The sequence below is a fragment of the Stenella coeruleoalba genome, assembly GCF_951394435.1.
Source record: "Stenella coeruleoalba genome assembly, chromosome: 19".
In the NCBI taxonomy this organism is placed as follows: Eukaryota; Metazoa; Chordata; class Mammalia; order Artiodactyla; family Delphinidae; genus Stenella; species Stenella coeruleoalba.
Genome location: NC_137165.1, coordinates 24,425,411 through 24,453,152, shown reverse-complemented (window position 1 = coordinate 24,453,152; position 27,742 = coordinate 24,425,411). Strand labels below are relative to the sequence as shown.

Here is a 27,742-nt window from a genome sequence, read left to right as displayed (position 1 = left end):
GCTACAATGTAGATCCACAGGGATCCTTTCCACATTCTTTTAAGTATTAATGAAATTTTACTCTAAAGTTAAGGCAGCAGCAATGAAGAGAAGGTCACTATGATCAGTTTGGATTTGATATAGTGCCAGAAAGTGAAATTTAGAATCAGGGACCCTGACCTCATAAATGTCCCTACCCGTGTAAGTACACAACATCCTCCTTACAGAAAAGTCCCGGCCAGCAATTTTCAATAGAAAGCTAAGCACTAAGATCAATAGAGCAATATTTTATGAAATTCAATTCATCAGAAGATTTGACGCTTTAAAGATGATAGAATGTCTTATTTATTGGCAATCATGGAAACTTCAGGAATGTTTGGTGCAGTGAATACTAAAGCCCAAAGTTGATTTGAAATTTCCTGTCCTTGAAAGAAGACAATGATGGAGAGTTGCTTTTGAAAGCTGAATCTCAATCCCAAAACCTCATAGCCATGGTACAAGTGAGCCAAGATTCCAAATCAAAATGAAAGTGTCATTTGCAACAAGTTTTAAGAACTGCTTTTACCAAAAGCAAAATCAAAAACAAACAAACAAAAAACTAGCATATCTTTACAACTGGGTACAGCATACAAAATATTAGCCTTTAAACTTTATCCCTATGCCAACCTTCATCCAAATGAAATTGAAACAAATAGGTGAAAACTGCCAATAACTAAATGCAGTGTGGTATCCTGGATTGGATCCTGGAACAGAAAAATGACACAAGTGGAAAATCTGATGGAATCCAAATAATGTCTATAGTTTAGTTAGTAGTGATGTACCAGTGTTAATTTCTTAGTTGTGACAAATCACTGAGGAAGAGACATGAAATACGAAAAAGAATGTGAGACATGGAATTCATCCAAAGGCATGAATATGGAGCTCCCCTCTCCTGTTATTAGCTGTCCCTGTGGTTTAGTTCTTAACCAGCCTGAGCCTCAGTTTTCTCATCTCTAAAAACAGTCATAATTAAACCCTCTTCATGTAATTATTATAACGATTAAATGACAAAACATACAAAATGAACTTGTAGATAGTAAATATTCAGTGCACATCAGTTGAATTTAGTCAAAGACCAAGACAAGGTAAGTGTCAAAAGCCAAAGAAGAGATTTTTTTTTAATAGTGGGAAATCTTTGTCAAAGGCACCTCCCGCAACTTCTGGACAACCAGGAAAGCCTCATTTCAAGGACAGGAAAAGTTGACAGGCATTGCCAGTGTTGCCCATCAGGGACCTCTGGCAAGAATCTGCATAAGGTTGAATTTGGCACAATCCATTTCTCACCTTAAGTAAACACCCCAATTAATGTATTCATATTTCAGTCCTCTGACTCATGGAAAAATCCTTTTTTCACCAATTTATTTCCAAGTTATTTGAATTAACAGCAACCTTACTTTTCTAGGAAGTTCCTCTATAGATAAGAATTGCTTCAAGGGAAAGAATCCTGATTCCATTTGTAACTTATTTTTTTCTTATCTCTGTTTTTGGAGAAATAAGTAGAAAATAAGCAAACTGACATTTATTTATCATCCCATCTCCTCTGAAATAGATTTCCAAGCAAATTAAATGTCAATTAAGGAAAGTACGGCTGAGAGAAGCTGAGCAACCTGCCCAACGCCACCCAGCTAAGAGCAGAGGAGTCAGAACTTGAACTTGACTCTAAGAGCTGTTCCCTCTCCTGTATGTCACCCAACCACTCCACTGCAGTCAAGCTGAAGAATACTAGTGGAACTGATCTTTCCTGCCTGGTTTTTCCATCCAAAGCAGGGCTTCCCAGCATGGTTGGGTAGCATGTCAGAGGGTCATCCAGTCCTGCATAGAGACTTGTGAAATTAATTCCATCTATTTCTATATTTAAAACAAATAGGTACCTTTTTGCTCTTGGATGCAGATTATAGAATCAAGCAAGCCTGACTATGGAGTCCTTGCTCTTAAAGGATCTATTCAAGGTAGAGCCTCTTAAAGATACACCCATTGGGCTGGGTTGCCCTTAGCCCCATCATCACAAAGTGCCTAGTTCTTCCTACACTACATGGACAACCCCAAATCAGCATGAGTTCCCAGCACCATTTTTTGCTTCCAAGCCTTGGTCCTGTACCCTTTTGCTGCCCAGCACTCCTGTTTTTTGACAGAATCCTGTTTACCTTACCTAAAGGATCCCCTGCCTTTTCAGTCTGGATTTCACACTTGGTACTACCTACCTAGTATTAACCTCAGCTTCTTCTTTCAGGTGTGATCTCAGGGCTCTCAGACTATATACTCCTGACTTTCCCAGGTAACCATTTGTCTGCCTGGCCTGAGTCACCTCAGCCCCCCAAAGCCTTTCCCAGAGCCCTCCCAGGTTCCTGACTTTCCTGCTGGATTGCCTGAGCCCAAAACATACACAAACACACACACATACACATCACACACACATGCGCGTGCACGCACACACACACACACACACACACACACACACACACACAGCTGCCTGAATTGCAAGCACTCATTAGTATTAAATGCCAAGTTTTTGGAATAACCAGCCTTCTTGTTAAAAGTAAATCAGAGATTGCTGCATTAATGCAGTAATGGAAATGTAATGAAGGAATTTATTGTCTGTGAAAGACACTGTCTGCCACACAAACCCCATGGGGTATCTCCAGACAGTAAGTACAGCTCCAGGCCTCTAATTCCTCTGGCCCATAATTATCTCAGGAGTACCATGACCCTGCAGTTCTCCCTATTAAAAGTATATTTCCTTACAAAATGAACTGTGCTTTATTGAATTGCATCATTTTGATCACTGGAAATTGACATATGGGCTAATTAGCCAGGAAGTTGTGTACTTAATTTATGAGGTTTTATCAGATCCTGTCCCAGACCACTCATTGAGGAAGCTAAACAGCCCACGATGAACTGGAAGAAAGTTACTCTGGCAGAGTTGCATTATATATCTCTCATTACAGAGATAATGAACAGAAAACTTTACTGGTGCAGATATTGCTTCCCACCCCTTGCTCCCCCCTCCCATCTCAAAATGATTTTGCTTTATTGCAACCCAAAACCATTTGATGGGCACAGTCTTATTCTGCTCATTAGCACCATTTTTCGTTTAAAATCCATCAACTGCTGAGATGAAAAGGCAATTTGAGTCTTTGCCTTTATCTTTAATATTTAAAACTGTTCACACAGCCTTTTAAAAATCAAATATTGATGCTGCTACCTGTTGTTCTTCAAAGTGGAGCAATTATACTGCAGGCCCTTCACGGCAAGCCTGTCTTTATTAGAAATGAGAATGGAGATGTTAAGGAGGCATTCATTTCTTTCCCTCTTCATGGCCTCCCCCATCTGCCCTGGATGGAAAGCTGGGAAGAGTGTTTGGCTCTTATTAAAGCAAAGTGCTGAGGCAGCCTCCCGAAAACACCTAGTGGGCAGGCTGACAAGGGATATGGAGATGGAAGAAGCATCCTCAAAGTAGATTCTGCAGAATGGTGCGGCACCCTTGGAACTGTACAGCCTGCTAGGCTCTCAGCCAGTTTGCCCACAAGAGGCCTGCTTACTTCAACCTCTGCAACGTAGATTTCTGAAGAACAGAGGTTCGTAATGGTTCCACACTGCCCTCTAGTGACTGTTCCCAGAAGCTATGAGCATCATGCAGTCCTTATCTGCATTCAGCAGTATCTAACCCAGGACCTGCCCTGTGCCAAGGATGAGGGATATTGAGGTGAATAAGATATGCAGCCTGTCCTAAAATTCCTCATAGTCATTGGAGGGGAAAATGCATAGGTGACAGCATCATCACCATGCACGTAAAGTCTCAAAAGATTTTGAGGAAGTCATCTGGAAGGATGAGAAGTGTCTTTCTAAACAGAAGAAAAGGAGACATAGCTCAGGGCCTGACTGTGTAGGGGTTGCTGTGCCACTACAAAGTTGTATGAGCAAGTAGGAGACAATTGTAAGAGTTTAGTTGAGAGTGTATCAACAATTTTAAAGATGCACATTTTCTTTTCATGTTTTAACATCTCTTTGGAATGCCTTCTATAATGATGGTGTTTATCATTTTATAAACATGATGGGACATAGAATCATGGTGCATTTTACAAATCTATGACATCTGAGATTTGACGAAACACAGTAAAATAAGAGCTTAAATTAGGCAGTGGCTGGGAGTGGAAAGGACAGCATAAAGTAAAGGGACAGAACAAGAGGTAGTGTGCAGACAGAGAGAAGGGGACAGATTATAGAGGCTTTGGGGAGGTGGGATTTTTTTTTTTTTTAATTGTTGAATGATTGTATGTCAGATACAAAAACGAGGAGAGTTCCTCTGTGGAGTGTGGGCGAGGGGGGAGGGGTGTGTGTGGTAACAATTGGAAGAAACTAGTAAAAACAGGTTTTACTATGAGTATTTCAGGTTCTTTGACTATAAAAGAGATAGGGAGTTGCATAACAGAAAGGTACTCTGAGATCACTTCATTACATAGAAATATGCACGGGTTTTCAACGGAGTAGGATGATGGAAGCAGCACAGGGAGGGCATGTGGGAAAGAACTGGATGATATTTCTTTTTGGCCGTCTGGGTTTGAGATGGTCTTCTGCCTATAGGAAACAGGAGCACAGCATTGCACAGCATTTAATTTGCTCTAATTCATCTGGCGAATATGCTTTCCTGAATACGCTTTCCTGATATCAACTGTACAAATCACTTTTGAGCCATTCACTATTTTTGTCATGGATGAAATTGAAAAATACCATTTGCTTCCCCCATCCTGAATACCCAGAGAGCTGATTTTAGGATCTGCAACAAAGAATCTCCACCCCCACGGCACACACACCACACTGCCTTCCTTCGTAGGCATTTGACTATAGTAAGGACCCAAATTGGCTCATGTAACTGTCACTTCGGAGCCATGAAATAGAATAACAGTTGCATAAAACTGAGCCATGTATTTCTGAGATATTGGTTATTGCAGTATTTATCTTCTCATCCCTAAAGTGAGATTTGAGCTGGTGCTGTCAGCTACTTAACCATTTCTTTTGGGCTTTTATTGGTTGTTGGATTTTAGATTTTATTCCTACTAGTCAAAGACTGGGGAAGAGGGAGAAGAGGGTTGACAGGGGTGGTGATGGTGGTGGTAGAGGTGATAGGCATTACAGAGGAGAGTGAGAGCCAAGCTCTCTGTGATACAGAAATGTTGCAAATCAACAGAATCAACATAGTAGGACAGAGCATGCCAGCAGGAAATTATTTTTTTAAGAAAAGTGTGCTTTTCTAACATAATTTCGCATTATAGTGAAAAAAGTGGGACAGACATGCATTCAAGTCCTCCCTCCTTTGCTTGCTGGCTGTGCAACCTTGACAAATCCCTGAACCTCTCAGAGCCCGGTTTTCCTTATCTGTAGCACAGAGAACCTCACAGATTTTGCTAACAAGTAAAGGAGATGATCTGTGTAAAGCACTAGCAGGGAGTCTGTCACACCTTGGTCACAGATACTCTGTGTCACCCCCACCCTCGCTCCTGTCTCAATCACTCCAGGAACACTGACTAGTCACTTTTTCCATTCCCCTTTTCACCTCTTATATTTCCCATCCTCAGCTCTTCGCTATCCTAAGTATCTCTGGACATCCACATCCTACTCATCTCCAAGGCCCATTTCAGATGCCAGCTCCTCTAGGAAACGTCTCTGGCACTCCTGAACAAAAGTCATCTGTCCCTCCTCAAAGCCAATGTAACAGCTCAGTATGCAGTCCACATGGGCTCTTTCACATTTACCACCTCTGACACTCACAGCTCTGTAACCTATTTGCCCTCGCTGAGTTTCAGTTTCTTCATCAAAATTGTGATAATAAAAATATCTGCCTCCTGGGGCAGCAGCCAGGATCAAGTTGCTAATGCAAGCACAGCGGCAGACACACAGACTCGACAGACGGTAGTGATGCTGATGTCGTCGTCATAGTAGATCTAGATGTGACCTCTAGTCAGAAAGTGTAATTTCCTTGGCTGCATGCTTCTAGAAAGGACACATGTTGTTTCTAGAAACTGGTGTCTTTTCACAGTCACCCTTCACTTGTTAGGGGCTACAGTAGTCAATGGCAGCAGTGATGAAACCAATAAAATAAGTGCATCCGGGGTGGAGTCCTCTTTGAATTTCGTTGTGAATTATATTTACTCATCAGCCAAAGACCCTAAGTTTTCCTTCCATGGCACAGGAAATGCTCATTATACTTGCAGAGCCACTGAAAAATGCAAAGCACATGAAAACTGGGCATTGATATGAAATCTCAAATGCACAGTTGTTAAATGACAAGACGAAAAGCTTTGATAAATATAGAATAAATGACCTTCATGTTGGGAACAGAGGCTGTCTAATCCTGGGAGGAGAAGAAGCAGTGGGATGGCAGCACTTGGGAACTCTTCCATGATTTCTCAACAAATACACCTGTGAGCAAAAGCATTCCCACTTTTATGTAATTTATCTTCTCAGCTTATTTCATGGTTTTCAGATTCAACCAACTTCTTAGGAAGAATATTAAAAGATTTATAATTTAGATAATAGGACATTATACCTTCTTAGTAAATAGCACTAGGCCATGCATTACTGGGTTTCAAGGTCAGTAGATTCTAAACACCAACCTAGGCAACTGTCATTTGTAGGCTCTCATGCATGGTTGCCCCATAAAGTTTACTATATGAATCACAAAAAAAAAAAAAAAAAAAAAAAAAGAAGAGGAGAGGAGAGGAAAAGAGAAAAGAAAATCCTGAACAGGTAGGGAACTGTGTGCATGGATGGGAAAGAGATACAAGTTACTGATACTATACTCCTAATTTATTCCTGGGGTGTTTAGTGCTCCTCAGAGTCTAGCATCTCCAGCAGCTGCCCAGTTGTCTCAGTCCCTAATACAGGAGTATGAGAGAGAACAGATTGGGAAAGAAGACTGATTAGGCTACACTGTCCAATGTGGTAGCTGCTAACCATATGTGGCTATTGAGTAGTTGAAATGTGATGAGTCTGAATTGGTATGTGCTTTGAGTGCAAAATACATACTGAATTTCAAAGACTTATTACGAAAAAGTAATGTAAAACATCTCATTAATACTTTTTGTATAGGTTGCATGTTGAAGTAACCTTTTGGATACATTGGGTTAAATGAAATATGTTGTTAAAGTTAATTTTACTGTCTTACATTTTTACATGTAACCATTATAAAGTTTAAAATTGCAAATGTAGCTTTGCTTTCTATTTCTATGGGCAGCTGCTCTAGACTAGGTCTTGAGCCCGCATCATAACCATTGTACCACAGCCAAGATTTAGCATCAGATGTGACTGTCCACAGAGTATCTTATTTCACTTTAAAAAATTATTTTGTTTACTTTTAAAATTCAAACAATACCAAAGGGCACAAGATGAAAAATGAGTCTTGTACCCCCTGCCCCTCCTTTTCCTGATTCCTCTTGGTTTCTCCCCAAGAAGTAAGCATCACCCCAGTTTCTTGTACACTCTGCCAGAGATACCAGGACACACTGCTCCCCAGCGCCCCCACTGCTTCCATCACTCCCTGTTGTCTCACACCTCACCTATCTCATTTATGTTGCCTGCTGACCACTGTGAGCATTTGAGTATAGCCTAGAGGGCAGCAGCTTGTGATAAACAAGAGTCCATAGGGACAAGAACACGGTGAGAGATAAATGTTAATTAACTTGCGTACAGTGATGTGAGGAATGAGCAGTGGGACTTATTCTCTAATTATCCTCCAAACATTTGCTATTTCTAATTTCTTTGAAAAACTGGCATCAAGGATTCTAACCTGACCAGTGGGACCCGGGACACCCACATGGGGGAATGTTAAGAAGGTTCTCTGCGTGCTCTGCTAGTGCCTATGTGCCATTGTGTCCCACCAAGCTCCCCTTAGGAGGCATTTTCCTCTTTGGAGACCAGATAACTGGAGATGGAGAATTATTTGCTTAAAGCCTTGTGAATCAGGGATTGAATTAAATGACATTAAGCTAGAAATAACTTTTCTAAGACAAGTTTTAATATGTTAATTAAAGTGGACTAACCTTGAATTTTCACAGTTTAACGATAAAAGGTGGCCTGAATATGAGTCAATATATGTTTAGAAAGAGCTTTTATGCTATCGTCTTTATAATTATTGAAGCAAGTCCTTACAGCATGGAGGATGGGGAAAGGATAAAGAATATGTCAGACTTGGTTAAAGAAGATGGCAATTTCCTGAGTCCCACCTCAGACCTATCTGGTCAGTCTGTGGGTGGAGCTGGGGCTGCATCCAGATATGGTGCTCAGAATTTCATCTTGTACACTTCTTTGCAATAAATAGAAACCAAGCATTGTTCAGGTACTGGGGATACAGCAGGAAACAAGAAAGGTAAATTCAAACATGCCTATATTATTTCCCACCCCCCCCCCCCAAAAATATATTTAAATTTATAGGAGTGTACTCAGCCTATGCTTGATTTGAGCTGGTACAGGTAATTAAGGTGTTTTCCCAGCCCATAAAAGGAGCAGAGAAGCAGATATTTCCGTGGGGGCAGTAATGCTGGTCAATCAGCTAATACCACCTTGATTTTGATTACTCTGTCCAATTGGTCACTCATTAGAGAGTCCAAAAAGTTGGATACAGACAACCAACAATGAGAGGCTTGGCAAGAACTCTAGAGCACTCAAAGGCCTAGCAGGCTAAGATTTAAAGCAGAGTTCTAGTCCAGCTAAGGGAATTGGAGAACTAATCCTGAAACCAAAACTGAACCACAGTGATACAGACGAGGCCTGCTTGCTGAGGGTTAGGAGAAGCACAGTGAAGCAGAAAGAGACAAAATTTGAAATCAGACAGTCTGCATCCAAACTCTAACTCTTTAACTCACTAGCTATGTGACACTGAGCAAGTTGCATAACCCTCTGTGTGTTAGTTACCTCATCCGGAAAATGGGAAGATCACACCTACCTTGCAGATTTCGTGTAAGAATTTTAAATGTTCATAAAGCACGTAAGAAGACACAGAGGCAAATTATTAAATTTAAATTTTATTCATAAGATTAAATTATTAAAATAATATTAAATTAATGAAATCATTGGTTGGCAGCAGTGGATCAATAAACAATTAATATATAGGACTCACACCTGGAAACCTACACACCAGAGCTATAGTGGAAAAACTCATTCCAAACACCTCTCTCTGCTGTCCCCTCCCTGGTCAGATATTGGGCAATGCTGGGGTATCGGTGAAGGGCTTCAGTGCCAACAACTATGTGAGGCAAGAACATGCCCAGCCTAATGCCAGCCACCTGCCCATGGTACCCTTGAGAGAGATGGAGGATAAAGAACATTCTCTTTATGTAGCCTACACCTTTGCAGATCAGGCAACATTTTTCACACAGGTCTCAATTCCTCCTGTCATTACCACCAGCACCAATCATGTTCAATGCATGCTTTGCTGCAGTGGTGCTGCCTAGCATCCCTGAAGAGTTCGAATTGAAAGATACCATCTGTTATTTGAAAAGTCAATATTGCCATACATAGGTTCATTTTTTTATCTTAATAACAATAATAGGATTAGTATAATAACAAGCAGCACATTTGATCATTTCATCTGGTTTTTCAATACTGACTCCAAAATCCTAGTCTCTTCACATAGGAAGAGTAGTGACTCAGATAGATGGGCTAGAGAGATGAGTAAACTTAGCATTCCTAAGGAAGAATCTATCCTCCCTGCAGGGTTAAGAGTGGTGAGTGAGATCTTGAAAGTATTTCAACCCTCCTGTGCAACTTCATCTATGGCAACTCAAAGCCAATCATTCTGGTCCAGTTCCATTTTCTTTTTTAACTACATCTCAGTCACTTCCTGCCTAACTGCTCCAACTCACGAGCTCCAAATATTTATCTTCTCTTTCTTTCAAAGCTACGTTGCAAAAATACCTGCTCCTAACGCTCCACATCCTTTGTTTCCATCTCCTCTCTTAGCATCTAATCCTCTCCATTTCTACTCAGTGCTCTAAAATCTACATGGCACAAACATCTGGGCAAGCACTGAGAGGAGCTCCATATCCAGATGAATGATATCATGTAAATGGTATGTCCAGATGTCAGGCTGATTTTTTTCTATTTTTCTATGAGCTCTGGTATTTGTGTATCCACAGCCTTAGTGCTCCAGCATTTCTAACTGAGTCAGTATGCTAGTGTACCCTCCGTGTTAAATAATGTAAAGGATAAACAAAAGAATAAGAGGAAGGGGAGAGGTGCTGTACTGAGCAAGAGACAGAGTTAATTGGTTGATTTCTAGTCTCGAGTCTGCCACTTGTACAATCTTAGATAAGTCTCTCAACCTCCCTGTGTTCCAGTTTCCAGGTTTATTGAGTAAAATGTTGTGCTTGATTATCTCTGAAGTCCTTTTAACTCTAAAATCCACACTACCCTAATTTTGCCAATTTATGTATATGCCACACTGTAGTGAGGCCAATAATTTGACTCCAGTTGTTTCTGCCACATTGTTTATTCTTGCAGTGATGCCTCCAGAGTGCCTACATGAGCAAGCAGCCTACTGGCTTCTTGAATTCAGCATTTACAAATCAGCCCTTTGGCATCTTGAGCTACTCTGCAGGAAACCAGACTAAGTGGTGTTCTTAAATCTCTTAGGCTCACTAATTACATTCAAAGAAGACCTATTACACACCTCAGCAGAGCGGTCAGAGACACATGATAGGAAACCTCTATTGCCAAGAAAGGACACCTAATTTATATGACATGATTGTCGGACCTTCTTCACTAATTCTGTTAGGCACTAAGCCAACATTATGAGCTTGGTCACCCAGTTGCTAAGCCAACACTAGGATAGTCAGGTATGATCCATTTCTCAACAACCAGCAAGTTGTGGACTGGGATTTCACCTGCCACCTGGCGGCCTAGAAATCCCCAAGGATATTCAGGCCAGGCCTGGCAAAACAAATTAAACCCAGTCTGGCATATCTGTGGGGAATCATAGTTGGGCTTTAAGAGTTTGTCCCCAATCCCCAAAGCTACTTATAATCTAAATGATTTCCCAAACACTCTTTCTGCCAACTTCTGACCTATTCTCTTTTAAGAGCTGTAGAATTTGGAATCAAACAGGCCACGGCTGGACTCTGGCTCTGCCAATTTCTAACTCTGCAGCTTTAGTTAAAGTCATGTAACCCCTTTGAGCCTCCATCTCCTCCTCTGTAGAACACGGATAATAATGCCTTCCTCACATGGGCAGTGTAGGGATTAAGTGGAGATACTAGTGCAAGGCCTAGCACACACCGCAATCACTGCTGCTGTCATTGATGTTAGGGTTACAGCCATCAGCCCAATGTATTCACTCAAATTACAGTAAAAGACAATCTGCTAGAGAAGACTGTACCCGAAAGGCAAGAGTGCCAGCACTCCTCTGTTAGGAGAGAGCAGAGCCTCTGCCAGCTTTATATAGAAAAATAAATTGGGACCATTATCAAATTTCTAAAGTTTACAGAGTCAGTGAGAAATGGAGTGCAGCATCTCTATGGTAGCTTTGAAGGTGTTGTCTGAGACAGTGGGAAGACCATGAGTTTTGGGTCATAAAGTTTTCTTTTGAGTGCTAGTGCCCTCGCTTGCTTCTCCTATAACCTTGAGTAGAGTCTTTAGCCTATCTGTACCTAGTTTTCTGATCCATAAATTGACGCAGCATCTAACACATAGTAAGTCCTCAAAAGTTGTGGGTGCCCTCCACCCCATCTCTCCCAACCAACTGAATGCAAGTAGCCTTGTGCACGTCAGATAGCCATCTCTCTCTTTTACACAGTTGAAATTCTGTTTCCTGTCTCATACTCCATTTGTAGTGTTACATTTCTGTATAAGCTGTGGGGAATTATTTCTGAGTATTTAGAGATTTCAGTCAGACTGCCTTGAGAGAGAATGAAATGGAAATGTCACATAAGCTTTGTAATACACCAAACAAATAACTACTTATTGACTCTTTTGTAATTTCTGAAGGTAAGGTTTACTCAAGCTTAGCTGTCCACAATAAACATCAACCCTACAAGTGCTATCTCCATTAAAAAAAAAAAAAGTCAATGTGTTTATTTTGTGAATTGAGTCTTTCTAAAAAGTTGAGTTTTTTAAAAAAGATACTCCTCCTCTTTTTTTTTTTTTTTTCCCAATCTGGTAACAGGAAGTTTGACAACCTGAGGGACTTGTTCCAGAATCACATCTGATACCCCATGCAAACTCAAGGATAAATCTACCTTGTTGTGCATATATCTTTTGATGGAAAAAATAAGTTAAATTGTTTCTTTACAATTGCTCTATAACTCAGACATACATTATTTTTTTAACATCTTTATTGGAGTATAATTGCTTTACAATGGTGTGTTAGTTTCTGCTTTATACAAAGTGAATCAGTTATACATATACATATGTCCCCATATCTCTTCCCTCTGGCATCTTCTTCCCTGCCACCATCCCTATCTCACCCCTCTAGGTGGTCACAAAGCACCGAGCTGATCTCCCTGTGCTATGTGGCTGCTTCCCACTAGCTATCTATTTTACGTTTGGTAGTGTATATATATCCATGCCACTCTCTCACTTTGTCCCAGCTTACACTTCTCCCTCCCTGTATCCTCAAGTCCATTCTCTAGTAGGTCTGCATCTTTATTCCCGTCTTGCCCCTAGGTTCTACATGACCATTTTTTAAATTCCATATATATGTGTTAGCATACAGTATCTATTTTCTCTTTCTGACTTATTTCACTTTGTATGACAGACTCTAGGTCCATCCACCTCACTACAAATAATTCAATTTTGTTTCTTTTTATGGCTGAGTAATTTTCCATTGTATATATGTACCACATCTTCTTTATCCTTTCATCTGTTGTTGGACACTTAGGTTGCTTCCATGTCCTGGCTATTGTAAATAGAGCTGCAATGAACATTTTGGTACATGACTCTTTTTGAATTATGGTTTTCTCAGAGTATATGCCCAGTAGTGGGATTACTGGGTCGTATGGTAGTTCTACTTTTAGTTCTTTAAGGAACATCCATAGGGTTCTCCATAGTGGCTGTATCAATTTACATTCCCAACAGCAGTACAAGAGTGTTCCCTTTTCTCCACACCCTCTCCAGCATTTATTGTTTGTAGATTTTTTGATGATGGCCATTCTGACCGGTGTGAGATGATATCTCATTGTAGTTTTGATTTGCATTTCTCTAATGATTAATGAGGTTGAGCATTCTTTCATGTGTTTGTTGGCAATCCATATATCTTCTTTGGAGAAATGTCTATTTAGATCTTCTGCCCATTTTTGGATTGAGTTGTTTGTTTTTTTGATATTGAGCTGCATGAGCTGCTTGTAAATTTTGGAGATTAATCCTTTGTCAATTGCTTCGTTTGCAAATATTTTCTCCCATTCGGAGGGTTGTCTTTTCATCTTGTTTATGGTTTCCTCTGCTGTGCAAAAGCGTTTAAGTTCCATTTGGTGCAATTTGTTTATTTTTGTTTTTATTTCCATTTCTCTAGGAGGTGGGTCAGAAAGGATCTTGCTGTGATTTATGTCATAGAGTGTTCTGCCTATGTTTTCCTCTAAGGGTTTGATAGTGTCTGGCGTTACATTTAGGTCTTTAATCTATTTTTAGTTTAGTTTTGTGTATGGTGTTAGGGTGTGTTGTAATTTCATTATTTTACATGTACATGTCCAGTTTTCCCAGCACCACTTATTGAAGAGGCTGTCTTCTCTGCACTGTATATTCTTCCCTTCTTTATCAAAGATAAGGTGACCATAAGTGCCTGGGTTTATGTCTGGGTTTTCTATCCTGTTCCATTGATCTACATTTCTGTTTTTGTTCCAGTATCATACTGTCTTGATTACTGTAGCTTTGTAGTATAGTCTGACATCAGGGACCCTGATTCCTTGAACTCCATTTTTCTATCTCAAGATTGCTTTGGCTACTCAGGGTCTTGTGTGTTTCCATAAAAATCGTGAGTTTTTTTTGTTCTAGTTCTGTGAAAAATGCCATTGGTAGTTTGATACAGATTACATTGAACTGTAGATTTCTTTGGGTAGTAGAGTAATTTTCACAATGTTGATTCTTCCAATCCAAGAACACAGTATATCTCTCCATCTATTTGTATCATCTTTAATTTTGTTCATCAGTGTCTTATAATTTTCTGCATACAGGTCTTTTGTCTCCTTAGGTAGGTTTATTCCTAGATAATTTATTCTTTTTGTTGCAATGGTAAATAGGAGTGTTTTCTTAATTTCATTTTCAGATTTTTCATCATTAGCATATAGGAATGCAAGAGATTTCTGTGCATTAATTTTGTATCCTGATACTTTACCAAACTCATTGATTAGCTCTAGTAGTTTTCTGGTAGCATCTTTAGGATTCTCTATGTATAGTATCATGTCATCTGCAAACAGTGACAGCTTTATTTCTTCTTTTCCGATTTGGATTCCTTTTATTTCTTTTTCTTCTCTGATGGCTGTGGCTAAAACTTCCAAAACTATGTTGAATAATAGTGGTGAGAGTGGGCAACCTTGTCTTGTTCCTGATCTTAGTGGAAATGGTTTCAGTTTTTCACCATTGAGGACGATGTTGGCTGTGGGTTTGTCATACATGGCCTTTATTACATTGAGGAACCTTCCCTCCATGCCTACTGTCTTGAGGGTTTTTATCGTAAATGGGTGTTGAATTTTGTCAAAAGGTTTTTCTGCACGTATTGAGATGATCATATGGTTTTTCTCCTTGAATTTGTTAACATGGTGTATCACATTGATTGATTTGCATATGTTGAAGAATGCTTTGATTCCTGGGATAAATTCCACTTGATCATTGTGTATAATCATTTTAAGGTTGGATTCTGTTTGCTAGTATTTTGTTGAGGATTTTTGCATCTGTGATATTGGCCCGTAGTTTTCTTTCTTTGTTACATCTTTGTTTGGTTTTGGTATCAGGGTGAGGTGGCCTCGTAGATTGAGTTTGGGAGTGTTCCTCCCTCTGCTATATTTGGAAGAGTTTGAGAAGGATAAGTGTTATCTCTTCTCTAAATGTTTGATAGAATTCGCCTGTGAAGCCATCTGGTCCTGGGCTTTTTTTGTTGGAAGATTTTCAATTACAGTTTCAATTTCAGTGCTTGTGATTGGTCTGTTTATATTTTCTATTTCTTCCTGGTTCAGTCTTGGATGGTTGTGCTTTTCTAAGACTGTGTCCATTTCTTCCAAGTTTTCCATTTTATTGGCATATAGTTGCTTGTAGTAATCTCTCATCATCCTTTATATTTCTGCAGTGTCAGTTGTTCCTTCTCCTTTTTCATTTCTAATTCTATTGATTTGAGTCTTCTCCCTTTTTTTCTTGATGAGTCTGGCTAATGGTTTTTCAATTTTGTTTATCTTCTCAAAGAACGGTTTTTAGTTTTATTGATATTTGCTATTCTTTCCTTTATTTATTTGTCATTTATTTCTGCAGTGATCTTTATGATTTCTTTCCTTCTGGTAACTTTGGGTTTTTTCTGTTCTTCATTCTCTAATTGCTTTAGGTGTAAGTTTAGGCTTTTTATTTTAGATGTGTCTTGTTTCTTGAGGAAGGATTGTATTGATATAAACTTCCCTCTTAAAACTGCTTTTGCTGCATCCCATAGGTTTTAGGTCATTGTGTTTTCATTGTTATTTGTTTCTAGGAATTTTCTGATTTCCTCTTTGATTTCTTCACTGATCTCTTGTTTATTAAGTAGTGTATTCTTTAGCCTCCATGTGTTTGTATTTTTTACATATATTTTCCTGTAATTGATATCTAGTCTCAAAGTGTTGTGGTCAGAAAAAATACTTGATACAATTTCAATTTTCTTAATTTTAGCTTTTGTCACATGCTTGAGGCAAGCATCCCATGAATGAGGGAGCCAGGGCTTGATCCCACATGTCTCTGACTCTAAAGCCTGTACTTTTAACCACTGGGAATTATTTGATTGCACAACCGATTACCTAACAATGCTTTCTTCAAATATGAGTTGATAGCCTAGTAACTCCCCAGAGTGCTTGGGATTACTTATATTGGTCAGGGTTTTCCAGAGACACAGAATTAATACAATGAGTATATACATGTAGAAAGAGATTTATTTAAGGAATTGGCTCATTTGATTATGGAGGCTGCACATCCGTAATCTGTAGGGTGTGCTGGCAGGCTGAAGATCCAAGAAACAGTTGATACTGTAGTTCAGGTCCTAAGGTCAATTACTGCAGAATTACTTCTTGCTCTGGAGAGGCCATTCTTTTTGTTCTATTCAGATTTACAACTGACTGAATGAGGCCCACCCATATTATTAGGGGAACTCTGCTTTATTCAAAGCCCACTGAATTAAACGTTTATCTCATTCAAAACTACCCTCACAGAAATATCCAAAATAATGTTTGGTCAATTATCCAGGCACCATGGCTGAGACAAGTTAACACATAAAATTAACCATCAAATTTACCTTCAAATACCATTTGATTTCTTTACTACATCTTGTTCAAACAGCTCCTAACCAGTTGTGTTGACACCACACATAACAAGTTGATATATGTAATTATATAGTATATATATATATATTTTTTCTATATTATATAATTTAAAAAGTCAGTAATATTAAAATTGTTCTCCAAATGTCAATCTTATGGAAGGAGAGCCAGTTGGTAATAATGCATGTCTGTTATAGGATAAATCCAAGGAGAAACAGGCCAAGACACAGATTAATCAAACTATCAAAAATTAAATACAAAGAAAAAATATTAAAAGCAACAAGGGAAAAACAACAAATAGCACAAAAAGGAATCCCCATAAGGTTAACAGCTGATCTTTCAGCAGAAACTCTGCAAGCCAGAAGGGAGTGGCAGGCCATATTTAAAGTGATGAAAGGGAAAAACCTACAACAAAGATTACTCTACCCAGCAAGGATCTCATTCAGATTTGATGGAGAAATTAAAAGCTTTATAGACCAGCAAAAGCTTAGAGAATTCAGCATCACCAAACCAGCTTTACAACAAATGCTAAAGGAACTTCTCTAGGCAAGAAACACAAGAGAAGGAAAAGACCTACAATAACAAACCCCAAACAATTAAGAAAATGGTAATAGGAACATACATATTGATAATTCACTTTAATGTAAATGGATTAAATGCTCCAACCAAAAGACATAGACTGGCTGAATGGATAGAAAAACCAGACCCATATATATGCTGCCTACAAGAGACCCACTTCAGACCTAGGGACACATACAGACTGAAAGTGAGGGGATAGAAAAAGATATTCCATGGAAATGGAAATCAAGAGATAGCTGGAGTAGCAATTCTCATACCATACAAAATAGACTTTAAAACAAAGACTGTTACAAGAGACAAAGAAGGACACTACATAATGATCAAGGGATCAGTCCAAGAAGAAAATATAGCAATTATAAACATTTATGCACCCAAAATAGGAGCACCTCAATACGTAAGGCAAATGCTAACAGCCATAAAAGGGGAAATCTACAGTAACAAAATCATAGTAGGGAACTTTAAAACCCCACGTTCACCAGTTGACAGATCATCCAAAATGAAAATAAATAAGGAAACACAAGCTTTTTTGTTTGTTTTGTTTTTGTTTTTGTTTTGTTTTGTTTTGTTTTGTTTTGTTTGCACTATGTGGGCCTCTCACTCTTGTGGCCTCTCCCATTGCGGAGCACAGGATCTGGACGCGCAGGCTCAGCAGCTATGGCTCATGGGCCCAGCTACTCCGCGGCATGTGGGATATTCCCAGACCGGGGCACAAACCCGTGTCCCCTGCATCAGCAGGCAGACTCTCAACCACTGCGCCATCAGGGAAACCCCAGGAAACACAATCTTTAAATGATACATTTAACAAGGTAGACTTAATTGATATTTATAGGACATTCCATCCAAAAACAACAGAATATGCTTTCTTCTCAAGTGCTCATGGAACATCCTGAAGGACAGATCATGTCTTGGGTCACAAATCAAGTCTTGGTAAAATTTAAAAAAATGAAACTGTATCAAGTGTCTTTTCTGACCACAATACTTTGAGACTAGATATCAATTACAGGAAAACATCAGCAAAAAATAAAAATACATAGAGGCTAAAAAATACACTACTTAATAACCAAGAGATCAGTGAAGAAATCAAAGAGGAAATCAGAAAATACCTAGAAACAAATGACAATTGAATACACGATGACCTAAAACTTATGAGATGCAGCAAAAGCAGTTCTAAGCGGGAAGTTTATAGCAATACAATCCTTCCTCAAGAAACAAGAAAAATCTAAAATAAAACACCTAACCTTACACCTAAAGCAATTAGAAAACAAAGAAGAGCAAAACCCCAAATTTAGCAAAAGGAAAGAAATCATAAAGATCAGATCAAAAATAAATGAAAAAGAAAATAACAAAGCTCAATAAAACTAAAATCTGGTTCTTTGAGAAGATAAACAAAATTGATAAACCATTAGCCAGACTCATCAAGAAAAAAAAGAGAGAAGACACAAATCAATAGAATTAGAAATGAAAAAGGAGAAGTAACAACTGACACTGCAGAAATACAAAGAATCATGAGAGTTTACTACAAGCAGCTATATGCCAATAAAATGGACAACCTGGAAGAAATGGACAACTTCTTAGAAAAGCACAACATTCCAAGACTGAACCAGGAAGAAATAGAAAATATAAACAGACCAATCCAAGCACTGAAATTGGAACTGTGATTAAAAATCTTCCAACACACAAAAGTCTAGGACCAGATGGTTTCACAGGCGAATTCTATCAAACATTTAGAGAAGAACTAACACCTATCCTTTGCAAACTCTTCCAAAATATAGCAGAGGGAGGAACAGTCTCAAACTCATTCTATGAGGCCACCATCACCCTGATACCAAAGCCAGACAAAGATGTAACAAAGAAAGAAAACTACAGGCCAATATCACTGATGAACAGAGATGCAAAAATCGTCAACAAAATACTAGCAAACAGAATCCAACAGCACACCGAAAGGATCATACACCATGATCAAGTGGGGTTTATCCCAGGAATGCAAGAATACTTCAATATATGCAAATCAATCAATGTGATACACCATGTTAACAAATTGAAGGATAAAAACTATATGATCATCTCAATAGATGAAGAAAAAGCTTTTGACAAAATTCAACACCAAATTATGATAAAAACCCTCCAGATAGTAGGCATCGAGGGAACTTACCTCAACATAATAAAGGCCATATATGACAAACCCACAGCCAACATCGTCCTCCATGGTGAAAAACTGAAACCATTTCCACTAAGATAAGGAACAAGACAAGGTTACCCACTCTCACCGCTATTATTCACAATAGTTTGGAAGTTTTAGCCACAGCAAGCAGAGAAGAATAGGAAATAAAAGAATCCAAATCAGAAAAGAATAATTAAAACTGTCACTGTTTGCAAATGACATGATACTCTACATAGAGAATCCTAAAGATAGTACCAGAAAACTACTAGAGCTAATCAATGAATTTGGTAAAATAGCAGGATACAAAATTAATGCATAGAAATCTCTTCCGTTTGTATACACTAATGATGAAAAATCTGAAAGAGAAATTAAGGAAACACTCACATTTACCATTCCAACAGAAAGAATAAAATACCTAGGAATAAACCTACCTAAGGAGACAAAAGACCTGTATGCAGAAAATTATAAGACACTGATGAATGAAATTAAAGATGATACAAACCGATGGAGAGATATACTGTGTTCTTGGATTGGAAGAATCAACATTGTCAAAATGACTCTACTATCGAAAGCAATCTACAAATTCAATGCAATCCCTATCTATATACCACTGGCATTTTTCACAGAACTAGAACAAAAATCTCACAGTTTGTATGGAAACATAAAAGACCCCAAATAGCCAAAGAAATCTTGAGAAAGAAAAATGGAGCCAGAGGAAACAGGCTCCCTGACCTCAGACTATATTACAAAGCTACAGTAATCAAGACAGTATGGTACTTGCACAAAAACAGGAATATAGATCAATGGAACAGGATAGAAAGCTCAGACATAAACCCATGCACATATGGTCCCCTTATTTTTGATAAAGGAGGCAAGAATATACAGCTGAGAAAAGACAGCCTCTTCAATAAGTGGTGCTAGGAAATCTGGACAGCTACATGTAAAAGAATGAAATTAGAACATTCCCTAACACCATACACAAAAATAAACTCAAAATGGATTAAAGACCTGAATGTAATATCAGACACTATCAAACTCTTAGAGGAAAGTATAGGCAGAACTCTCTATGACATAAATCACAGCAATGTCCTTTTTGACCCACCTCCTAGAGAAATGGAAATAAAAACAAAAATAAACAAATGGGACCTAATGAAAATTAAAAGCTTTTGCACAGCAAAGGAAATCATAAACAAGATGAAAAGACAACCCTTAGAATGGGAGAAAATATTTGCAAATGAAGCAATGGACAAAGGATTAATCTCCAAAATGTACAAGCAGTTCATAAAGCTCAATATCAAAAAAACAAACAACCCAATCGAAAAATGGGCAGCAGATCTAAACAGACATTTCTCTAAAGAAGATATATAAAGATTGCCAACAAACACATGAAAGATTGCTCAACATCACTAATCATTTGAGAAATGCAAATGAAAACTACAATGTGGTATCACCTCTCACCTGTCAGAATGGCCATCATCAAAAAATCTACAAACAATAATTGCTTCAGAGGGTGTGGAGAAGAGGGAACCTTTTTGCACTGTTGGTGGGAATGTAAATTGATGCAGCCACTCTGGAGAACAGTATGATGGTTCCTTAAAAAACTAAAAATAAAACTACCTTATGGCCCAGCAATCCCACTACTGGGCATATACCCTGAGAAAACCATAATTCAAAAAGAGTCACGTAGCAAAATGTTCTTTGCAGCTCTATTTACAATAGCCAGGACATGGAAACAACCTAAGTGTCCATCGACAGATGAATGGATAAAGAAAATGTGTCACATATATACAATGGAATATTACTTAGCCATAAAAAGAAATGAAATTGAGTTATTTTTAGTGAGGTGGATAGACCCAGAATCTGTCATACAGAGTCAAGTAAGTCAGAAAGAGAAAAACAAATACTGTATCCTAACACATATATATGGAATCTTAAAAAGAAAAAAAAAATAGTTATGAAGAACCTAGAGGCAGGACAGGAATAAATAGAGAATTGACTTGAAGACACGGGGAGGGTGATGGGTAAGCTGGGACAAAGTGAGAGAGTGGCATGGACTTATATATACTACCAAATGTAAAATAGATAGCTAATGGGAAACAACTGCATAGCACAGGGAGATCAGCTCGGTAGTGCTTTGTGACCACCTAGAGGGGTGGGATAGGGAGGGTGGGAGGGAGAAGCAAGAGGGAGGAAATTTGAGGATATATGTATATGTATAGCTGATTCACTTTGTTATTAAACAGAAACTGACACACCATTGTAAAACAATTATACTCCAATAAAGATGTTAAAATAAATGAAAACCAATGAACAAAATTATTTTCCATGGGAAAAAAAAAATCATTAGACTTGGAATCAGGAGACCTTGGTTTGCCACCACTGCTAGCCGTATGATTCTAGACAAGTCACTGAGCATTCACAGACCACTCTTACTTCTCCCACTTACATGGGCATCGTATCTCTCATCTCATTTTGTAGTGAATTAAAATAAAACAAAAAGGACAAGTGTGAGGCAGCCATAGGCAACCTGGATATCCCCTGCAGCTTCATCGTCTCCATTCAGTTCTGTTTCCTGGTCTACATAATACAACTTTTTCCAACATGCTGCACACCAAAGTAGTTCATTGGAAACACTGTAATTAGCATTACAGGTAAAATGACACTGCTGCAGTGTTAATTACTTCAGTGCAGGTGTACCATCAGATATCATACATAATATTGTCAAGCCTTTTTTAAAAAAAATTAAAGTGCAACAAACCATACCCTGGTTACACAGCTTTTTTTGATTAATATAAATTAATGTTATTTCAATGTCTGGGGGAAGGGTGGGGGAATAGGTGTATTGCCTCTAATTGTGCGAACACATACGCAAATGGTAGAATTTCATATGGATTCCCCATAACTTCCTTCTCCCACTCTGTTGTCTTCATAATGGAGATTGTAAGCTCCATGAGGGCAGGGACCATGCCTGGTTTTACTCACCACACTATCCTCAGCTCCTAGCACACAGTCAGATGAATGAATGAAGATAGAGCCATGGAAGTAGAAGGAGTATGGAAGTATGGAGTGGAAGAACTAGAAAGCACTGGTTTATTCATGATTACCCTGGTTTCATGTTTGCTTCATGGCCTTCAAAATGATCTTGGATGCTTCCCACAACTGGAGCTTTAAAATCCAAAATGAGAGACAAGTGAATCATCACAATGCAGAAGTTGGTACAAGTTCTTCATTGTGACTTTTAGAAAGCAACACTATATTCCACTGGGCTATGGGAAGTGGGTAAGATCAACACAGGTCCTGCAAGGTCAGCTAGGCACCCATTTTCAAAAGTAAATGAAGGAAAAGAATGAAAATGTTTGACCATTAAATTTATTAATTCTCACAGCAAACTCATGAGGGAATTTTTTTCCAATTTTTACGTGTGTAAAGTACACATCTTAAGCATTTTTACTTAAACAGTTCAGCAGTATTAAGTACAACCACCGTCCATCTCCAGAATTTTTTTCATCTTGCAAAACTGTAACTCTATGCCCATTAAACAATAACTCCCATTCCTCTCTGCACCCCACCGCTGGCAGCTACCATTCTACTTTCTATCTTTATGATTTTGACTACTCTAGGACTTCATGTAAGTGGAATCAATAAGTAATTACTGATAAGGAGGGATTTATCTCTATCATTCTCATATTCATTCTCTATAAGCCTTATAGTTTTTTATCCCTCATTTTCATAGGGGAAATTGTCTTATCTCTATTTTACAGTTAAGAAAACTGAGGCTTCAAGTAATTAACTGAACTACTCAAGGTCACCAAGAGGCAGACTGGGAATCTTTTGACTCAAGAGTCCTTTATTCTTCTCTCTACTGTGTGCCATTGTGTTAATTACTGGGGAAATGCAGACAAGCATAGGACATGGTCCCTGCCTTGCTTCAATGGGCAACAATTTTCTTAGGAACATTAGACAGACACATTGAGAGGATTTTTAGAAGTACGGGGAAGCCTGATATACTTGCTCATTGGAACAGAGCACATATCCTATAAGAATTTGAAGCAGCTCCTGTTATGCAGCCTTGCATACTATAGGGGCCCATGGATGTTGCTTGTTGAATTAATGCAATTTGAAGAGAATTTGAGATCCAGCCCTGCTCTGTGGGATCTACACTCCACAGCAAATGGATTTTGCATTAGATAATAAGCACTGTAATAATGTGTACACAGTCTGACCCAGAGTTTGCCTAATGAAATATCTGCACTAGTAAAAATGTTTATCCATAAGGATGTTCATTGCAGTATTTTTTTAATTGAGTGAAAGATTCTTTAAATTGTGTAGTGCTTTACAATTTTCAAAAGTTTCACAAAGATGATTTCATATAATCCCATGTTAACCCTTTTTTTCTACTACGCCTAAATTGCTCCTCCCTCCTTCCCACTCCCCACTGGTAACCACTAGTTTGCTCTCTATATCTCATTGCAATATTTTTTAACAATAGTGAAAAAGTGAAAGGGCTGTAAAGATTCAATAATAAGTCATATATGTTTACAGTGGAATATTATGAAGCTATTTCAAAGTGATATTGCAAAAGAACAGTTAATAACCTAGAAATATTCATGTGACTAAAAATAATATATATTTACTATATATATATTAATGTATAAATATGTAACAAATATATTAAATATATGTGTGTTGTGTATAATATATTAAATATATAAATTTATATATATTAAATTATTATATATAATATATATATATATAAAATCATATACCCTTTTATGTGAAAAGCATTTATTATCACACATATAAAATGATCCCATTAAAATATAGATATATACGGTTATGAGTGTGAAAAGTTATACACCAAAATATTAGTGGTGATTATTGGTTTACTGTCGAATTTTGGCTAATTTTTATTTCATTGAGCTGTTCTCTGTCTTCCTACCCATGTATAATACCTGTATATTATCTTAATAATTAGAAAAAATAAATTTTGCTTAAAGATGAATGCAGTGTCAAACACAAATCTATCTCTATCATTTTACTGCAAAGAAAGTCATAAATTGGGACAAGAAAAGAAAACAAACTCTCATTATGTCATACTGACTGAATATACATTTATTTGAGACTGGAGAACAGACATAGAGTCTTTGATAGGGATCATTTGGTTGCAAGGAATAGATAATTTAAGAAAAAATAAATCCCTTTGTAAGATGTAAAGTATCAGAGAAAGTACAGCCCAGGCCTCATGAAGGAACTGGAACAAAGAGATACAAAGGGTTTCTGAAGGTGAAGTTGATATTCTCTCTAATTCTATCTCTGCATGGTTTCCTCTGTCACTCTTGGCATATCTGCTGCTTTCTTCTCTTATTCTGGTATGACTTTCCAGCTGATTAGCAGACTGACTGTCTGAGCCCCAAGTGACTTTCTAGTTCAGCTACTCAACAAAGACTGTCCAGAGCTTCTGTTGATAGTTCCAGAGTCACATGACAGAGAAGATGATTGACTTAGTGTATATCAGTTAGTTTTTGCTCTATAACAAACTATCTCAAAGCTTAGGGACTGAAAACAACCAAATTTTTAGCTCCCCAGTATATGGGAAGCTATGGTCTGTGGGAAATTCTTCTGGCCCAGGCCAGACTAAGACAGTCAACTGGTGGATCAGTCGTGGAATGGCCAGCCTAGGATGGCTTCTCCTGGGATAGTTCTCCTCACTCTGGATCATCCTCCAGCAGGCTAGCCCAGGCTTGTTTGCATGGTGGTCTCGAGTTTCCAAAAAGGAGTAAGGACACGTGCAAGTCCTCTAGAGGCCTACTCTCAGAATAAGCATGTTGTATCCACTACGTGCTATTGGCCAAAGCAAGTGACAAGGCCAGTACAGATTCAAGGGGTGGAGAAACAGATGGCCCTATCTTGATGGGAACAGCTACAAGGTCACATTGTAAGTAGTGTAGTTAGAAGGAGTGGAAGAATTCTAGCCATTTTTGCAATCTGCATATAATCTGCCAGCGACTCAGGCTGACACAGCCTCCATCTTGTAGCTATACCACATTTACAACTTTCCACATTGCCCCTTGATTGATGAAGCAGGGGAAGAAAGAGACTGGAGAATCTTACATAAGTTTTTCACTGTTTCATTGGTCATGTCCCCGCACAGACCATGGCCAACAGCAGCACATGGGCTCCACCTTATAGCAAGATGGTGCTATAGTGAGTCAGTGGAGTATTTTGGTATTTGAACATTACCTGAGCTCTGCCTCCTGTCAGATCAGCACTGCATTTGATTCTCATAGGAGTGCAAACCCTACTGTGAACTGCACATGTGCGGGATCTAGGTTGTGCACTCCTTATGAGAATCTAATGCCTGATGATCTGAGGTAGAACTGAGGCAGTGATGCTAGCTCTGGGGAGTGGTTGCAAATACAGATTGTCATTAGTAGAGGTTTGATTGAACAGGAACCATAATAAATCAATTGCTTGCAGACTCATATCAAAACCCTATCTGTGAGTGGTAAGTGAAAACAAGCTCAGGACTCCCACTGATTCTGCATTATGGTTAGTTGTATAATTATTTCATTATATATTACAATGTAATAATAATAAAAATAAACTGCATGATAAATGTAATGCACTTGAATCATCCTGAAACATTCACCCCCCAGTCCGTGGGAAAAATTGTCTTCCACGAAACCTGTCCCTGGTGCCAAAATTTTGGGGACCACTGCCTTAAAGGATCCCTAGGGCTGGGCCCAAAGGAGTCAGAGTAAGCAGGTAGAAAATCCAAGTAGCTCAGCAACCCATAGCCCAGAAGCATTCCATCCAGACCCATTCAAAGTCTCCCTTAAGTTTTCAATCTGCTCCTAGAGCTAAGTCAACACAGAAGACTAAGACAATAGACTCACAGGTAGGAATCAGTGTTCTAGAATCAAATGTTGAGAAGTGCTATGGTCATAATCAACAAAATGAAGCTGAGCATCAAGTTCAAGAGAAAAGGAGGGAAAGAAACCCCAAGCAGTAAGGTTCAGCGGGCAGGGGCTGAAGCAAGATGGAATAGGAAGTCTGTGAAATGGGAAGCTTATATGAATCTCTTTAGCTTAGCACTGAGGCCACAAACTGCAAGAAAGTATCAGAGCTCTGACTCTTTGCAGTGTCTGGTTGCAGCAGTTAGAGAAGGACCTAAACCAAGACACACCATACTGAATGCTTGAGACTACAAACCTAAGCCTCAGTCTCCCCCTAAGGTTTGTTCCTATTCACTCATTTTAGCTTACTTGTCTCTCTTTTGGCCTTTGTAGCATCTCATCCTTACTAACTGCTCTCTCCAATTTCTCACACCTGAGATTTTAACTTTTGCAGCATCTTTACATTCCAAATATTTATGGTAAGAAGACAAGTTAATTCTTTATAAGTGCAATGTCCAAAATATTAGTCACAGTTGATGAGGTTTCCTTTGAGTTCCTACCTCAGATTCCTAAATGATAATGTGGCTTATGACTCACAGAAAGTACCATAGATGCCAGGTAGGGCAAAAGTGCTCTCTGGGGAGGCTGTCACTCCCTACTCCACATGTGGAATTAGCCTAGTGTCTTCCTATCAAAAGGAAGCAAAAGGCATTGGTCTAAGCACCATGCTGGGTTGAGTGAGAAATTGTGAGAAATGGAAGGAGGAGAGTCTTGTTTGACCTGTTGCTCATTGCCTTGCAGGTCAGTGGGACCATGTACAACACTGGAAGACATGTGTCCCTGCGCCTGGACAAGGAGCACTTGGTCAACGTATCAGGAGGGCCCATGACATACAGCCACCGGCTGGAGGAGGTCCGGCTACACTTTGGTAGTGAGGATAGCCAAGGGTCAGAGCACCTCCTCAACGGACAAGCCTTCTCTGGGGAGGTATGTGAGGTTATTGAAGTACTACGGGTAAGTGCCAATTAATAAGATTTGGTGCTTATTTATATCCAAGGTGTGATGACAGATGGAAAGACTGCTCTTGTATCTATGAAATAAGAAGGTCTGTGCTTCCTTTCTCCATCTGTCTTTTGCAAGTTGACATAGAAGTTTATAATGAGCTTCCAGTGTTTTCCAGGGAAGACCACAGTGAAACTTGATATTTCCTCCTGAGACATTGAGAGACAGCTCTCTTGTGACTAATGCCCTAAGATATCGCCAGATCATTATTTCAACCCTAAACCCTCACCTTACAAGTACATCTTCATTTACACCTATCTATGCAATCTATGCAATCAGCCCCCTATATGTCACATATGTTTGCATAGATTCCATAATTCTCCTTTCTGGCAGAATGGGTCTTATTTGCACAAAACTATTACGTATAGCGAAATAAATGTCAGGGAACTAAATAGTCTGAGTTTCTGCAGAATGTGCCGCCATTAATGGTGAGTGTCACTGTGTCTATCATCAGCCCAGACAGAACTCAGGCCACATCAGTGAGCCAAACCACACCTTCAGTTATAGGACAAGAGCCACAATTTAAACAAATATCATGTGTGCTATGACATATG

At 38.8% G+C, this 27,742-nt stretch overlaps 1 protein-coding gene across 1 annotated transcript in view; it reads left to right on the top strand.

Moving 5' to 3' along the window:
- Positions 1-27,742, top strand: part of CA10 (carbonic anhydrase 10) — a gene marked incomplete at its 3' end in the record, with an annotated part of 619,202 nt that overhangs the window by 481,792 nt on the left and 109,668 nt on the right. The window contains exon 5 of the mRNA XM_079905707.1: positions 26,928-27,113. Coding sequence (XP_079761833.1) covers positions 26,928-27,113 — 186 coding nt within the window. The remainder of the gene's footprint in view (positions 1-26,927; positions 27,114-27,742) is intronic.